This window comes from Ambystoma mexicanum, chromosome 1p, assembly GCF_040938575.1.
Source record: "Ambystoma mexicanum isolate Mex_15411 chromosome 1p, UKY_AmexF1_1, whole genome shotgun sequence".
In the NCBI taxonomy this organism is placed as follows: domain Eukaryota; kingdom Metazoa; phylum Chordata; class Amphibia; order Caudata; family Ambystomatidae; genus Ambystoma; species Ambystoma mexicanum.
In genome coordinates, this window is record NC_090921.1 from 1,294,738,041 (window position 1) to 1,294,756,978 (window position 18,938).

Consider the following 18,938-nt stretch of genomic DNA (forward strand, 5'->3'; position numbering starts at 1 on the left):
AGGGTGATGGTGTGTATGAATTACCTACACCCCCAATGTTATGTCTGAACGTAAAAAGCACAAAAAAAAATGGGAGATCAAGGATCACTCCTCTCTGGATGTACTAATCAATATTACCAGAAAGTGTCCCGATATTCTCTATATGTTCAAGATAACATCACATATACATAGAGGCCCACAATTTATACAATTCTCTGAGCCATTTGGGTCAGTTTTATCACTTCACTGAACATGAGGTCTAACAAAAAACTGAATAGTACTTATCATTTATTACAAAACATATCAATTCTTTGTACAAAAACGCACAAGCATTTTACAAAACATGTAACAGTATTGTTTTAAAACAAACTCAATTTAAAACATATTACAAAATGCAAACAAGAAAAAATCATCTGGATTAAACAGAAGCAGAAATGTCCATAATAATTGGATATCGACAAGCAAAGCAGAAAAAGAAAAAAAGAAAAAAGGAGCTTACCAATAAGCATGAAATGTTGCTAAATAAAACTAAAAAAATTGAATATCCTACAATACAGAGTGATGTAAAATAACTGTTTCAACTCAACTACAATTTTGAGAGTCGAAAAAAGTCCCACAATATCAAAAAAATGATTCAATTGTTTTAGTTGTAGAACCAAGCCAGAAGAGAAAGCAGGCAGACTCAATCATCGTCAACTAACAGGGTACGCACAATACGCTAATACATCCTCCATCGCATTCTTTTTTTAGCCACCCACACTTGCAATAAGGACACCAACCTCGTACCAGAAGACGCGAGACATCCTTATGGAAAGCAAATCTACATACAATCTCATCTCACGACTACTGTATTGTGAAACCTAGGCCTTTTTCCCACTATCCAGGAAACTAAAATCTAGATGTGTTTTTCTCCCCGACTGCCCCGTTATGAAAACTAGGCCTTTTTCCACCCACTAACAAGGAAACTTCCAGTAACCCAGTGAAAACAATTGAGCGATCAAAAATGCGTAGCTCTTCCTGCAAAGCTTGGACACTACCCAGTTTAGGCTTACCGTCCCCAGGAAATAAGAACACCAAGTCACTAACCAACAACTTGACCAGACCCTGAATCCCCCAGCACATTACACACACCAAATGGCTCATATCAAGCCGGGTACCCCTACGACCTCCACCTCACTCCTACCACAGAATAAGGACACCCTAGTCAATCCCCCCCACAGCAGCCCCCCTATCACCACCACCTTCGGATAATAAACCAGGTACAAAATCAGAAGGCCACCCAGAGTACACGAAAGTACACCGTTATACCTACAAGCACAACACAAGAAGATATGAAGTGCCACAATCCAAACCCAGCGAGCTCCTACAAGCGGGCTACTGCCCCTGTGACCCAAACTCCAACCTCCAAACCAACTTACCACTAAGGAACACAACATGCCACGACACAGAACAACGCCAAAGAAAAACGGAACGAGCAACAAACCAAATGGAATCACATCCTCTCCCAGTAGAAACTGCCACAAATACAGAGCACACCCCTACTAAACACTGCGGCCAACAGAACAAAAATCATGAAAAGAGAAAAATCACTAAACCCAACACTAACTCGCAACGGACCATGCACCACAACATCTCAATGGCACCAACATTGCTAGACATGCCAAGCACATACTGGAACCATGCAGAAAAAGAAGAGAAACTGCAAGAAGAGAAAAGAACAAAACCAACGCCCTTGTCTGTAATATCAGAAAAACAAAAGGACGCTGCCGCCAACCACAACAAAACATAGAAGATGAAGAAACCAGCAAACCAATAATTAAACAAACCATTTCAACGACTAAACAAACCCCACGGAACACCCATCACATCCTGACAGCAACATGGAAGCTTAACAACCGCAAGACAAAATGAATATAAAAAAATAAACCAAACCACACTGAAAGGATCCACTGCAACTTAATCAATGCAAGATCAATGTCCATGCCAAAGAGATTCATGACCTATTGTGCGACGGAGGCATTGACATCGGTTCCCAGTCAATTGGTCGAAAACATTTGGTCGACAGGACAACTGGTCGACACCATTTGGTCGAATGCCAAATGGTCGAATTTTTTTTTTTTTTTTTACCCCTTTTTTGTTTTTTTTTGGGGGGTCCCCCCCCAACCCCCTTTTTTTCTTTTTTATTTTTTTTCCCTACACGAAAACCCACAAAACACATATATATATAAAAAAAAAAAATTCGACCATTTGGCATTCGACCAAATGGTGTCGACCAAATTGCAGTCGACCAATTGACTGGACACCATTGACATCCTATTCATTACAGAAACATGGCTAGACGACAATTACAAAATCACACTACACAACTGCCTCCCTGACAACTTAAAGTGCTCACAGGCAAATAGGAAAGACAAAAAATGAGGAGGAACAGGAGGACGTGCCATAACATACAAGGAACACCTGAAAATAAAAACAAATGAACCACTAAACATCAGAAACTGCAAATCCCTAATCCTTCACCCGACAGTGAACCCCAAAACAAGCCTCAAATTTGTTCAGGTTTATATACAACTTTCATGGAAACCCTCACATAAGCCATCACCAACCTAGCTATCGAGCAGGAACACCTGAAAACCCTCAGGGATTTCAACATCCGGTTTGAAGACGAAACCGCTGACGTACAAAAAAACAAAAAACAAAACAAAAACAAAAAAACACACTAGCCAAATAACTTAAGGCAATGGAAGTACATCACTTGGTCAAAGGAGCAACACACATGGCGGGACACACACTTGATGCAATCTTCACCAGCAAAAATCACATCACCATGGCACCACCAATACAGATCCTCTGGAGCGATCACCTCATAATTGCATTCGTGATCACGCTATCAATGAAAGCAGCCAAACAACCCAACAAACTGCCAACTTTCATGAAAAGAAACTGGAGGACCATCAAAGATAGCAACTTAGTAGAACAACTCAAAATGACAAAACCACCAATCACGAACCTGAACAAAGTCGACCTCAACACAAAAACAGAACTACTTCATAATTGGATCACAGGAACAAACAACGATATTGCAAAGGAAAAAACCTTTCACCCCATCCTGCAAGAGAGCTACAGCAAACTGGTTTACTCCCCTTAGCACCGTGAAAATGAAAAAAAAAAAGCTGGAACTAGAATGGAGGACAAAATACGACCAGGCAAAAAAAGAAAAAAAACCCTATTTCAATGACAAATTCCATCATACAAAAAGAAAATCCATAAGGCCAAAAAGAAATACTACGACAACCAAATCACCAAAGCCGCAAACACCCAAAAAGAATTATTCAATATCATAAAAATGAGGAACCCCCCTGGCTGCAACAACATACCGGTACCCACACTGAAACTATGCAATGACCTTGCAGACCTCTTCAAAAACTAAAATCAGCGCCATCCACCAAATCATACAAAGCAGATAGGTAACAGTCGATAACAGTAAAACATCTTGAGTCCTAATGGACAACAAACTAACACTAGAACGACAAGTGAATGCAATAATCAAGAAATGTTTCCTCCTGCCCACGGTAAAAAGGATCTTACTGTTACTTTCCTTCACCCATAAAAGACTCACCATCCTGTCCCTCATCCTGTCCCGAATAGACTATGCCAACAGCCTATACCTTGGAATGCCGAAACGCCTACTAAAGAAACTACAATGTACCAAAAACGCAGTGGCCAGACTCCTGCTCAGATTACCATGAAGGGAAAACATCACCCCAGTGATGGAAATTCTACATTGGCTACTCATCAAGCAACAAATAAGGTTCAAAACAATGTGCAGAACACACAGAGCAATCCACAGCTAAGGAGCAGAATTCCTACAAAAGAAAATAAGCATCTACCTTCCGTCAAGACTACTTGCATAAAGCAACGACGGTCGCCTAAAACTAAAAACATGCAATAAGAGAAGATTCAGAGGGTTGTCATTCTCCCACCTGGCAGCAGACACTTGGAACTGCCTCCAAAAAACATACTCACAAAGGATCACCTGAAAACTTGGCTCTTCACATCAGAATAAGAAGGGAACGACTAGGAAAAACAAAGACTCAGCTGGAAAGAGCTCACCCCAAAAGAACAGACATGGTAAAACAAGCCAGGGAGAAAGTCAAAGAAAGAACTACCCCCTGCAATACCCCCACTCTAATCAATCCTCTATAAACAAGTCACCCAGACACAGATGGGGGAGCTTCAACCAATACTGCCAACCCAAGAGACCTCAGGGCACCGACTCCCGCTAGGTAGGGACCCTGCACGAGAAATCCTAACTTAATCATCTCCACCCCAGGGCCAGGGGGACACCGTCACAACCTCTCATGCCCACAAACCGCCAGAAAGCTACAGAGGAAAGCCACAACCATACGCAGTGCCTGTCGATTAAACTGGCAGATAATAGCCAACATACAGGACGTAGAGAGATAATGAGCACAGTAGTCCAAAGCAACGAGATAAGAACAAGTCCCAATAACCCAACTCTAACAAACTAAATTTCTGCATACACTTCGCTAACACAAACGCACACAACCACATCTCTGCACAGCAGTCCGCACGCACTTCACCACACTGCAAAAATCTGAAAACATGGCTCTTTGCACATGAGCGGTAATGTACTATCGCTTCCTGCTTTCCAATTTTATCTGTACTGTAATGAAATGCATTTCCCATTATGTATCCAACTGTATCTGTTACTGTTACAACACTGTAATCTTCAAGCAATGCGCCCAGATGCTCTTGGGTTATGTGCGCTTTACAAATAAATAGATAAATAACTACATAAAGTGGGTGTAGGGCATTTGGATTTTGTGGAGCTACCAGGGGTCAACGGGAAGAGCTTTAAGTGGGCCAGGTCAAAGCCCCAGCAGTGTCTGAGATGGGCTGTAGAGCTGGGGCCATCCTGGGGCTCACCGTGACTAGCCCAATCCATGCTGGCCTCTAAGGCAGCCAGTCGTTTAGCTGAGTACTGCACGGTTACAAGGCTGCCTGCAGGTGTCAACATTCTGCATTATTAAAAGGGCATTGCCTTTTCTTTTTTCTAAACCAGCTGTGTGAGGTCTCTTTACTCAGAAACAGGAGGAGTGCTGGGTTGGCCAGCATCTCCTTTTGTTTCTGAGTAAAGAGGTAACATGGCAGCAGGAAACCCATTAATCATTATTGGCTAAAGGGCTTCCACTGCATGTTAGCTCTTTACTCAAAAACAAAAGGAGAGGCTGGCCAACCCAACCCTCCTCCTGTTTCTGAATAAAGAGACATCACACAGCTGGCAGCCCATTGCATTCAAGGAGCTGTGTGGTTAAAGGGTTGCCTGGGAGGGTCAACGATGCCCGCAGGGAGAGTCAAGATGCCCACAGGTATTTCTTTAACCATGGCTCCTTAAATGCAAGGGCTGGGGTAGTGGGGGCTGGGGGGAACTCTTGTTGCGTGTGTGGCCTAATCACTCGTACTTAGGCCACACCCCCTAACGAGAGGGCCCCCCTCAATTTACCACCACACTTAAAGCACCGTCAACGGGACAAACCAATTCGTAGGGTTGGGGGCCTTTTCACAGCCAGATTTGTCATGCCAGAACGCGCACACAATGTTCAAATCAACAGGCTCATTTCTCGATCGCGTGCTGGGCCCAATGCATCGCGTGCTGGGCCCGGAAGTCAGCCATGAAGGAATGATACTTGCAGTAGGTAGACCTGTGTGCAAAGCAGCCCTGCTAAACCGGTCAGGGTGGGTATCTGATAAAGCACGGTGAACTCGAGAGGGAAGGGGAGCGGTGCCCCCACACCCACAGGAGTGGCATCATGGAACGCCATTCGTGCTGATGACAGCGGGGCTGCTGGGTAATTAATATGCCTCCGTTTCCCAGGCTGCGCGCGGGCAACCTGCAGGAATGTTAATGAGCTGCTTTCCTAGGGAGTGGAAACGTCCACACGTCACCGGTGGCACCTGCACTGCGGCCTCACGCCTTCAAGATAAATGGCGACTTGTACCCGATGCACCCGCCAGACCGGAACTTGCTTTACGCCGGTTAAGGTAATTAGGGACAAGTACACCTCGTTGAGGACTAATTGGCTAATCCCTGCCCTAAAGGGTCAGGTGAAGCCCGGATTGGACAAACAGCAGTCATTGTTGTGACTGAAATTTTACCCCCCTCTACTTTTTCAGCAAAGTTACTACTGGCCCCCTTGACATAATAGCCCACTGCTTTTTACATCACAATATTTTCCAGTGTAAAATGATGCCCATGAGGGGGGCAGAGGGTAATATTCCAATGATCAGGCTGTGATGTTGCAAATCAACAGAGGGCAGCATAAGGCCACAATGTCGCAGGAAGTTGATTGTGAAGCTTCGCCCAGCAGCAGGTGGTACCACAAGCAGGCACTTGGCATGCCACGAGAATGATCACACTGTGCTGTGACCCACGTAGTCACAGGAGGAAGATTGCAGACTGTTCATTGAGACAACACAATGTCACAGGTGCCGCTTTCTCCTTTCCAGTGCTGCCAGGAAGTAGGGACCCAACTCATGCAGATGCCCGGGCTGATGCCGCCAGCAGCGTGGGCAAGCTGCAAGGCAGCTCGTGCAGTACCTGACCAATGACGAGCCTGCCTTAGACACAAGATAACTGATGATCTAGCTACAAGACGGCGGATCTAAAACTCATGCCATAGCTACAAGATGGCCGTGGGAGCACTTTAGCTTAGCCGCAATATGGCTGTCGGCCTAGCTACAAGATCAGAAACCTGGTGGTATTAATGACTTGTAATATGGCTGCCGGCCTAGCTACAAGATCAGAAACCTGGTGGTATTAATGACTTGTAATATGGCTGCCGGCCTAGCTACAAGATCAGAAACGGTGTTGTGTGAGCAGTATGGTTTAGCCACAAACAGCGGGAGAGATCCCCCCCCTCATCACTCCCTCAACACCTGCCCCTCTTCCTAAATACGTTACCGCAACTTACCATCCGTAAGTTTGTGGTAAAATAAAGGGGCAAATAACGCAGCCCAGAAAAATTGATGAAATTGCCATTCGGAGAAAGGGGGTAATACCCTGCAAGGTCAGTGATGGAAACCTTGTGATATTAATGACTTGTTCTTGCAAGAGGACTGATCGAAACTCCCAAGGCGTGTTAACACCGTTGCTTGAGTCCAATATAGCTAGTAAAAAAAAAACCCGGGATACGCAGAGTGTGGCATGGTCACAATATAGTTAGTGCATAGCACTTCGCTACCATTGGCTGGTGAAAATACAGGATGTGAACAGCTTGGCCTACCTTTTACTGCACTGGATATGACGAGGTTGGTTTTATTTTATTTTTTACTTTATTGATATGGCTGAAAAATGCAACCTTTCAACATTTCATACCCAATATTAACAATTAAGATGTTTCCCCAATAACAAAACAGTACAAAGAAAAAAAAAATACTATAATACCACAATTTTCCTAAAATTCTTAATAATTAAATTTCTCCATTTCATATTATCTTTATACATTAACCATTATTATTCTCATCATCATTATTCTACTACTTCTTCATTATCCAGTTTTAGTTCCAACAAGAAATTTACAGTGGCGTACCTTAGAGCTTTTGATTTTATACGGAAAAGACTCTCCCAAAACATTTGCGCATGTAGCTCAGTGTAAGATTCAAAATACTTTCTAAAATACGTGGTTCTAGATGTTGTTAGACTAGTACATTCTGCTAGAAAATGCTCCAGGGTTTCATTTGTTTTTTTGCAGTATCGACACGCTCGATTCATTTGTTTCAATGGATACCATCTTGCAATAACTCCTTTAGTTCTCCATAGATTGGATCGAAGGCGCATGCGCCTATTTATTTTATTTATTTCTATAGCGCCGAAGCCCATAAGCAGCAGGGCGCTGTACAAAAAAAAGAAAACGGCAGGACAACAAAATGACAGGAGAAGAACAATCAGATGGTAAAAAACGATTCATTCGAACAGGAGGGTCTTCAGTTTTTTATGAAAGGGACGGAAGGCTTCTTCTTAAGGAAGGACTAGTGAAAGGACGTTCCAAGCTGAAGCTGCGAGACAAGGGAAGGATCGCTCATTTCCTTGAGCACGCTTTGGCGCGTCAGTAGACAACCATTGCTCGACCGAAGCGTTCTTTGGTGGTGATTAAAAGGATGAACGGAAAGACCAGGGTAAGAACAACTTAACCAAGGTAAAACGACTTCCAAGCAAGGGTCTGGGTCGCTTGGCATAGCCACAAACTTGCTTATGGAAGATCGAAGATGAGTACAATTTGGGCTAGCTCAAAAAAGCCTGGATAGTGCGGGAGACCAACAGGCAAAAGCAAGAGAAGTAATAATAATGTCACCTTTCACAAGAGCCTTCAGGATGACGTTCTCGAACTCTTCCGTCTCGTCTTGGTCCGAATACACAGTCACCAGCTCACGGTTCGCTACAATCTTTTCCACCTTGAGACACAAATTTAAAAAAAAGAAATTCAAAGCGCAATCTATACCCCTGTAATGGATCGCTGCCCTAGCTCCTACTTAATCATTCGCTAAAGTCAATAATTAATGTGTCTAGTTATAGGATTTCAAAGCATATACTTATCTTTGGGAGGAATGATTTGTGTGGATGTTTGGAGAGGAGCACATACAGGATAGAAATTGTGTTTAAAAAAGTGGCCTGCCCCCCCACCCCCGAATTATACTTTAAAAAATAGAGATTAATTATCAGCAGCCTCCCATGACTGCACTCAAGAGAATAACACCTCATTCTCACCACCTCATTGCATGCAGAAACCAGTATAGCAGTGCTGCTGTGTGGCCAGTTAGACCATGGCATTGGGTGGGGCGCAGAAGTAAGCGCACCACCCAGTCACAGTTGTAAGCCTGGCTAAACCTTACTCAGAGGTGGAAGTGGGCGGGAGTGGTGCTCCTATACTTTTATTTTTAAGTTTTACTGTTCCATTACTTTCATTTTTAAAATAAACCCTTCTGGAATGGTTTTGTTTTAAAATAAAAGTGTAGGAAGAAGTTGAAGCTTGTACTTCAGTGCACTGCACTGAACATTGCCATAGATAGGTGTGTGTGTTTGGGGGTTTGGATTGTGTGTTGGAGGGGGTGTGGCAATGGGGTTTGTTGGGAGTGGGGGCAGCCCAGCAGGGAACATAGTTCCACTACTTCTTTTTGTACACTTCGACCACTGACCTTACTCCTAGAGCCTTTAATCACCCGAATTGTAGGTGATTTGACCAGTAGGAACTTCAGCTGGATTTTAAAAGAAATGTTGTCAGAAGTGTACAACATGGCTCAAAGAGGTACACATAGCTGGAGCTCCTTCAGTCTCAGGCAGCTTTCAGAGAGGCAGGAGATCACTTACAAGGTTTAGGGAAGGGCTGATGAACTTGAGTGGAGGTAGAGAAGTTCAGTGGGAAGAAGGGTAGAGAGAGAGAGTGGGGTAGCCACTGGGTATCCACTAGTTTTGCTCACACAGTCTTCTGTGATGCATTCAGTGATTGGAAGTGGGTGAACACCACGACGGCCATCTGGAGAGAGTTTGAGGAGAGGGATCGTAGGAGAGGGAGAGCAGCACACGCAACTGCCATAGGGTGATACCCAGGAGTAGGAGCAGAAGAAGCCAGAATTGCACAAGCCCAGCTGGCGAGAGATTCATATTAAGCTTCTTTTGGTTGGAGATTCAGGGAGATTGGTGACACGCCAGCTAGAGTTTCTCTTGAAATGAGTAGACAAGACATGTGCCACCTGAAAGGAGGAGCAGGAGGGGCTGGGAAACCGAGGGCAGCGTGTGGGAGGGATCACACTTTAATTATTCGTGGTAGAGAGCACCCGGGATTCGGGTATGTGGGTGAAAAGCCGGTCAGTGTCCGTCTTCACCGACACAGGAGGTTGCGCTTTCAGTTCAGTCCATTTCTTTCAGGGGCAGAAAAGGGAGGTGTGCAGATCCCATCTACCAAAGATTGGTAAAGAACACTGCATTGTGTAGTTATGTTATGACATGATATTTTATTTGTATCGCGCTCATACCCAAGTGTTTCAGAGCGCGACAAGGCAGGGGTACTGGGGAGAACAAAACAACGATCTTACTAGGCCCAGTGACATTGAGAATGCGCAAGTGCATGGGAAAGGGAAAGGGGGAAAAGTGCATGGAAGCGGGAAGAGTGCAGAGTGTGGAGCAGAGGACACATATATAACAATAAATAAAAATAAATAGATAGAGCCAATAAACAGTGGTAGTGCAGCCAGCAAGTGGCAAGTGCTGTGTTGAACAGTAAGGAGGAGGAGGAGGAAAATGCCAGGTCTCTTTCTCAGCCGTCCCGTCCACTGATAGAGACAATAATGATTATGTTGGGACGAATGAGGATCACAATGATTACTTGGCATCCAGAAGACCACCAGCACCACCCCCGCAAAAACGATCAGCCACAGAGGAACCTAGCCTGATTTTTGCTAGCCCACAACGAAAGTTAAAGGTGTGGTGGTATTCAACACAATAAACAGCACCCACATCTGGCCACTTGCTCACAATGCAACAAAATGGTGTGCTGGGAGAGCAGGGGCCTACTTGGGCACTGCTTCTATGAGATCCCATAGGCTGCGGCACGCTGCACACACACACCATCTGAGCTACAGACCTCAGATAAGCAGTATACCTCCACCAGCCAGCATAAATACCCCTAGAACCTAAGTTTTGTCCGTGCTTCGGAGGGGGAGACCAAGCTCTACCCCCAAACCCAAGCAGCACCTAGCATTGATCGCCCATTGTGTTAGGCCAGTTTTGGTGAAGTCGTCAGTCAAATATATTTAATTCAGATTACACAATCCATTAAAGTGCATCTAAACCACAAAACAAAAACGAATACAAATGCTATAAATAAGCATACATAATTAAGACCGTCAGTACTAATCAATATTATACAGATTTATAAAACACATGTAGACAATTACAAATGATGAACAATACATCGTTTGCAACTGACACCAAATGCACCTGCCACGATTACAACATTAAGCAGATCATCATTTCAAAATATTTATTCTAATATTCCATAATTCTGTGGTATAAGGACCAGAAGATCTTTTAACGTGAGCGTATGCAACAGAGCTGGCCTCCACGGGTTAATGCAATTGCTCTTCGAGTAAACCTTTCCTCTCTGCAATATCTGGGGGGAAAACATTTTTTTTAAATTTGTATTTGTATTTGTTTTATTTATAACGCGCAAAACCATCAGGCCCGGAGGCATCAGGGCGCAATTTGTACAAAGTTATAATAATGCATATATATACAGACATAAGACTTACATCACATTAATGCATATATACAGATATAAAAAATACATTACCCAAATAATGACAGAGTTTCTATCTACATACATTACAGTGATTGCAGTGCCGCTAAGGCTTAACAGTGGATATACCCATAGGGTGTACAGAAAGTAATAACGCAGGTCAGCGGGCCAGAGTATGTAAGACAAGAGCATGTCTTAGTGCTGGTCGAAAAGCCAAGATTTGATTTTGGACTTGAATGTGTTGAAAGAGTCTTCGGCTCGTAACGGGGAGGGAGTTCCATAGCTTAGAGGCTAGGACAGGGAAGCTAGTGCCCCCGCTTTTTTTAACAGGGTGTGGTAAACGCTGGTTTGACATGGACGTAACTTTTCGGGGAACTCCTTCCCCGACGATGCACACGTAATAATTGTTCTTTTATAACGCACGTAATACCGGACACCAGTTTCGAACCCGTGGTGCTATGAGTTGTCTTGTCCATCCCAATACCCTAATACGTGTCAGCAATACTATTTCTGCTCATTTTGAAAGTCGCGAGTGCAAAAGAAAGGTGCAAAAGCGAGGCGTTAGCCATTACCCCTTTTGCAGCCATTTGCAGGCGGGGTAGGGATGTAAAAAAAGACTACATTTCTGCTGCGCAGAGGACGCCTGCATGAGATAATCACGCAGGCGTTGAAGGAATGGATTCCGATGGAATGGGTTCCTGTGGAGTCCACTTGTTTTTAACACTAAATAAAACACACATTCCATGGAAATCCATTGTAAATGCTTTTTGCAAAATGTATTTGCAGGCAGCATTTGCATTTTTTTTTGCAAATCGGAGTGTAAAAGCAAATAGGAAAGGCTATATAGGAAATCGCGCCCTGAAACACTTATGTACGAGCGCGATATAAATAAATTATCATATATCGGCTAATTTTACTTTTTCATCTTGACCTACATGTTGTAAAAGTTAAACATTGCATGCGGGGGGCTTTGGTGAGGCTTAGCAATGACACACATGACATGACTGAGGGTGTCTGGAGAATCTACTTTGTTGCTATGGTTCTAGTAATGATGGGTAGCAATGATGGGTTGGTTCAGTGCCTATAAGGTCTTCAGGCAATGTTATAACCAAAAAGGGATTCTCCTAAGCAAAACAGTGCACAGGGGATGTTAACATAACAGCGTATTTCCACCCAGGTGTACAATGACCTAGTAATGCAGACTACAATTTAGAAGTTCAATAACCAGTATTTTGAGCGCTTGCCTCCCGTTGAGCCACCCTAATCTACATCAGAAAGTTCCAAATTACGTGCCAAACGAATTCCTAAACTTGACAAGTCAAGTAGCCTCCCGTCTACCCCACTCAATCAACAGAAATGTCCTAAGGACTGGCCGCAATAACAGTTCAAAATGTATTCTTAAAAGTCCATCCCCACTTTATAGCAACAAATCGAAATATGCTTGGAGAAGCTGTGTTTACCTACCTGCTGGTTCGGGTCTTTCTGCTTTCACATGCTTCATAAAGCTTCCTCCACCCCCCTCCCTCCCCCCACCAGACTTTCAGCTTTCACAATTTTTTATCTCGTCACACCTTCCTCGGCTTCTTCCCATCCCTTGTGCTCCCGACAGGCCTCCCTTTGACCTTGATCAAATCGGTTCATGAGACAGGTCCCTCTTGCATCAGGACTCTCCCAGGGATCGCAGAATACAAATGCAAATGACTAATTGAGAGCAGAATGGATTCAGAGGATTGGAAGTGATATTCCGGAGGACCTCTGGTCAAGAATGTGTGTGAATATCAGAATGTGTTCTCTGGGGCTAATAGAAAGATCACGTCAAATTAAGATCTTGAATCAGGTTTTTTGGACCCCTGAATGGATGGAGAAAAGAGGACTAATGCATAACTCTGACTGTTGGGCTTGTGTACAAACCGGCACCCTAGAACATATATTTTGGGAGTGTAGGAGGGTGTGAGGATTCTGGTTACAATATGATACCATCTGTGAGAAAGTTTTGGGGGAAAGACTTGCTTTCGATTTCAAAACTCTGATGTTGGGAAGTGACGAGATTTTGAAAGATCTAACTGTAAAACAAAAAAATGATTTTCAGAGGTGCAATGATGGGAAAGAAAATGCATAATTTGGCGGAGATGGATAAGTTGCTATATCGGAAAGATGGGAAACTTTCTTTGCTTGAAAAGATCTGGGGGAAATTTCTCTCATTGTACTAGTCCGGCAATGACAAATGTGAACCTTTTGGGTGGGACGGGGGAGAGGAGTGTATTTTAATGATTGTACAGAAGATGGTTTATATATTTCCTTCCTGTACTTACCTTGATATGTTAAGTTTATTTTGTATATCTTGTTAACTAAAATAACATTTTCAAAAATAAATAAATAAAGAAGGTAATGAGCCTAAGAGGGCAATGAGTGTGCGGAGTTGGGAGTACATCTTGTGTCCATGACACGGACTGTCCACCAAAAACATCCAATAACAGTCTGCACAAGTTACCCAACTTCCAGCAGAGGTTCCTCAATAGTTATGCTCCAGTTTTCTACCCCCAAATTCCTTTAGCTCTTGGACCATGCCACCTTCATGGGGCAATAGACTCAATTCTGGACTCCCTACTGTAGAAGAATTGTTACGAAACCAAGCCCAGCACATATTGTCGATAAATCTAGCTTTTCCCGCATGGCAAACAGACTCTCTGACTGGTCCACCCAGCGCCACCTCCAACACGCATCGATTTACCCATCAAAGACCTTCATACATACCCAGTCCACCATTTTGACCAGATTTTCACCTGGGAAGTACAGAGTGAGCTTCTCTTCCACCAGGCCCCGGATGGAGTCCATAGAGATCGAGTCCTCGAGGATCTCAGCCAGACAGTCTGCAACCCCTCCAGACCCTGCCACAAGGAGGCACGGGATGGTGCTCTTCGTCACGTTGTACACGCGCTACAAAAGAAAAGAAAGATGATGTGGGACAATGGACCAATTAGCTGCTCTTAGCGCAACAGTCAAAAACTGGGCCCATCTGACACAAACTGTGCACTGCTGAGTTCAAGGATGGTATAGCGACCAGGCACAGAGGTCTGAGAGCACCAATCAGGGACATGGTTGGGCTCTTCTCCACAGCAGTTAGCGAAGAATGGCGAACCTGTCCATAATATGATGGGGACACAGTCTAGCACTAAGCTAAGCATTAGGTCAGGGTGCTGTAGCCCCACACCTCTAGGCAAAGGCATGCCCACACCGATATATTCCTCTGCCCCCCGACCCCACCCCTGTGACACCTGAGCTTAGAAGATCTCAGCAAAAGGAGAGAGAGAGCTTTACCCACTGGTTACACAAACTCTGCATCCCAAACTCTTACTCTATGGGTTACATGGATCTTCCGGGATCGAGCCTCCGACATCAGAGCTCAAGCCAAGCATCGGATATCTCAAGTCAGAGCTGGCATGATCTTCACAACCTGAGGGGTGGATCTGCTATCCAAGGCCTTATCCAGGAGGGAAGATCCGTGTAACTGGCGAGTGAGAGTTCTATGGTCTTGGGTGTGAGCCCGATTTGTGCTTTGAGGGAGCGCCCTTTTCTTTGGAGCCTTTAGGATATGTGTCGCCGCAGGGTGAGCTAATACGGCGTGCCCGACTCGTAGGATTCATTGGGGTGCACTCCCGGCCATCATCAAATGAGACCCAGTAAATGAATGAACAGCGAGTTCTCTTCCAGTACCTCCAGCATTTTGGATTCTCCTGCGATCAGCATGCAGAGCACCGGGATCTCGATACTGCCTCTCCCTGTAAGACAGACACACCACACACACAGATCAATGAGAGCAACCACAGTTCCTGAAATGCTGGAGTGAAGAAGTAATAGCAAAGAGCCTGCAGTGAGAAAAACAATTGCAACAATGTGCTCTGAAGCAGCTTCAGTGGCAATGATATTGTATTAGTTGGACATTTTGTTCACAGAAATAATGGAAAATATCAACTCCTCCCCCTGGGGAAATCACACACGACCCCATGATCGAAAAAAATCTTCTTTAAATAATAATATTCACATAGTCACGTGTTCACTGACGAGCTGAATTCATTAATTTAAAAAGTTCACAGTTTGAAAAGCATATTTCCTTATTACTACTGGTTGTAAATTGTAGGTTTCATCAGCTTTCCAAGTTTCTTTCCTCATAGTCACATAATGTCTTCCCCTGCATCTATGCAATCCTTAAGATTTTCAGTGATGTGATGAATTATTTGTTCGGGCCACGTTTCCGGAGAATATTCGAGACATGCCACATTTCCTGCAAATGGAGGACTCCTTTACTGTGCGTTCGTACAGTGCCTCCAGGCTACTCTATAGGGAACGTGCATGGGCATTGGGGGCAGACATTGACACAGTAGCATTTGGTGAACTGCATTCGCTGGAGGGCTAGACAGATTTCCTGTGAGTGAATGAAAGCATCTAGGCGTACTGAGGGAGCCCAAACAAACCACAGTGGGGTTCGGCCAGGTTCTCCCCTAGAATAATGTCTTAAGAGTTATGGGTTAAAATGATGATGCCTTTTGCCGCACACTTTGGGAAATACTGGGTAAAAAGCTGTACAATGTACTATCCGTTCTTTGGGGCAACAAACAAATGGAGGTTACCCGCACTACACAAATATTTTTCTAATCTATTTTCATGATGCCTTTGCCCACAATACATGCCTGCACCGTCACTGTAAAAACCACGAACAAGGCCTGTGCCCACAATAAATGCCAGTATGCTTGCCAGTGTAAGAAGACATTGTCATGCTAGCTGTGCCAATCTGCGCTCTAGTATTGCAATGGCAAGAGCACACTCATTGTGGCTGTGCCCAATAAGGCCAGTATTATCAATGTGAGAATCAACTCATGTTGGCTGTGTCCAAGAAGGCTAGTATTGGCACTGGAACACAACATTGCCATGCTGGCTGTTCAAATATAGGCCATCATTTCCACTGTTTTGGCCTGTTCCTCTGGCTGCTTCAGGACTCCACACACCCCTAGCTTTCCATGATTGCTTGTGCACTCTGTTTGCATGCAACCGCCAGCAGGGGGAGGTGCCAATCAACACCTTTTGAAAAGTCCTGCTTCCTGCGGAGATTACAGGGCCAGGATTTCCATGCTGTTTGCAGGCCTCCCCCTGCACCAAAACGGGCCTGCAGTAAATGATCCAGCATGGCCAATGGGACATGCAAGGCTAGGGAAGCAAAATGCCCCGTAACTGCATGGACCGCTGATTCTAAGGGAGCTGAGGTACTGAAGACAAAGTGGAAAACAGGTACCCAAAACGCGAGCAGTCCTACGAGCGCCCAATCAACTGCTTGCTCTAGCTGAGGGTGTGCTCTGGTGTCACTAGGCCTGCTCTCTGGCTCCTCAGTAGTTTATGGCATGGCACGGCTTATCAGAAACTTTGCTACGGGTGGGCTGAGGGAGTGATAGCCCCGGGTCTTTTGGTTGTAGCCCCGGATAGAAGCTCAGGGACTACAACCAAAAGGCTATAGCTAGCCCCGAATCCCGACACAGTCCTGACATTAGCTTAGCCCCTGATCTTTTGCTGACCTAGCAACAGCCCTGCTGCTCGTCACCCATTATGGATGAGCCGCCACTGCCCGCATATAAACAGTGTCTGCACATTTGGCCACATTTGCAGACGGAGTTGGAAGCAGTGAGGGACCTCACAAAGTTTTTAACATAACATATCTAGGTCATAGAAAAGTGGGCTCTTGCAGGCTAATCTATAACATTTTAGTTTTTTTTTTGTTTTAATGAATGTACTAGATTGAAAGCAAGTCCCTTGAAAATGCAAGCACGAGTAAAATGTGTGGGGGCAGCGGGGCATTAGACTGCGCATGGCTCCTTTAAGAACATCATGCATAGATAACAAATCACAAAGTCCATTAAGGCGCTGATTGAATTTTTAGAGGCAAGGTCCTTCAGCAGTCTGAACCAGACAAGGGGATTTATTTATTTATTTATTTCATTTGTAAAGTGCTCATACAACCCGTGGGCATTGAGTCGTTGTTACAGGTACAAGGTACTTGACAAGCTAGTTTAAGGGAGGCATCCTTTCATACATGTACTTGGTTACAGAGATGTGACCCCAATGACAGTTTTCATAGTAAACATACAGAATCATACATTGGTATTGCAACTTTCGGGCAGTAATCTTACAGCACAGGGTGTAGGATGGTTGGACAAAGAGGTTCCTGGGGAACGGAGCGAAAGGGGAAATCTAGATTAGATAAAGAGCTGAGTTTTTAATGCTAGGATTTCTCGGCCCGCAGAGAGGGAGGTTGCTCCAGAGTTTGACAGCAGGGTAAGGGAAGCTTGAGCCTCCGGCTTTGCATCTTTTCATTTTGGGCACAATTTGTCTGTGTAGGGGCTCCTTGTGGGTTTGGAGGACTGGACTCTCAATTCTTTTGGAGAGGTAATATTGTGGTGCTGTGCTGGAGAGGCACTTGTGAGTGATGCAGAGTGTTTTGAAAATGATTCGCTCATGGATGGGGAGCCAGTGTGCATCTCTTCTTGCTCTCGAGATGTGCTCTCTTTTTGGAATGTTGAGGGCTTCTCTGAGGGCGTTGTTCTGGATTACTTGAAGTTAGAGTATGTTTCTGGAGGAGGTGCCATTGAATAAGACGTTTCAGTAATCAATCTTTAAGCCTATGATTGCACAGGCAATGGTTGTACAATTGTTCTTAGAGAGGAAAGGTCTGGCGGCATTGAGGACCTTGGTAGCGTAGGCTGCTGAGGAGGCAATGGCACTTACATGTCTAGACATGGTGAGTGTAGGTGTAGAGTCTAGGTTAACCCCTAGGGTCTTGACAGTGTTGGAGACAGCAATCGTGCAATTGTCGATAGTGAAGGTCGTGTATTGGTTATTGAGGGTCTTGAGGGCGTTTGGGGAGTCAACAATCAGGAGGTCTGTCTTGTTGCTGTTGAGACAGGGGGGCTTGTCTGCCATCCAGGTCTGAATTGTGGAATAGATTGTGTTGAGGGAGTTGGAGTCTTCTATGTAGTTGCCCGAGAGGGGGACCAAGGTTTGTGTGTCATTGGCGTAGTTAGTGTAAGCTATGCCAAGTGAATTTAAAATGTGGAATAGGGGCCTGGTGAAAATATTGTACAGTGTGGTGGCGGAGCAGGATCCTTGTGGCACACCACAGGTGAGAGGGAGAGGCATTGGCATTCTACGAGAAGACTCGTCCGTCTTCCATTAAGGAAGTAGGCTATCCAGGCAGTGGCTGAGGGTGAGAAATGAGCGTGGGTGGTGAGGCCGTGGCAGAGGATCTGGTGGTTGACCAAGTCAAACGCTGCAGATAATTCTAGGAGAAGGAGCAGAGCAGAGGAGACTTGCCTTCATCCCCGATCTCATCGTATTGATTTTTTAGATCTAGCAGGGCAGATTCCGTGCTGTGCCTTGGGCAGAACCCAGATTAATGCATCCCTAGGGTGTGATTGTCCTCCAGAAACTGCTGAACTTGTAGGTAGGCGTCTCAATCCAGACATTTTAGGAGGAAGGGGATAGCAGCGATTGGCCTGTATTTTGTTGGGATGGCAGGGTCAAGAGATGTTTTTTTCAAGAGAGGGAGTACCCAGGATTCTTTTAGGCTGGCTGGAACAGTGCTTTGAGCGAATGAGGTGT

The 18,938-nt window shown here is 44.7% G+C and overlaps 1 protein-coding gene across 3 annotated transcripts in view; it reads right to left on the minus strand.

Moving 5' to 3' along the window:
• TRPM4 (transient receptor potential cation channel subfamily M member 4) overlaps positions 1 to 18,938 on the minus strand; it is a 386,617-nt gene that overhangs the window by 161,847 nt on the left and 205,832 nt on the right. For all 3 annotated transcript variants that reach the window (XM_069605669.1, XM_069605650.1, XM_069605660.1), the window contains exons 7-9: positions 15,009 to 15,073; positions 14,049 to 14,231; positions 8,355 to 8,454 (exon numbers count right to left, since the gene is read on the minus strand). In XM_069605669.1, coding sequence (XP_069461770.1) covers positions 8,355 to 8,454; positions 14,049 to 14,231; positions 15,009 to 15,073 — 348 coding nt within the window. The remainder of the gene's footprint in view (positions 1 to 8,354; positions 8,455 to 14,048; positions 14,232 to 15,008; positions 15,074 to 18,938) is intronic.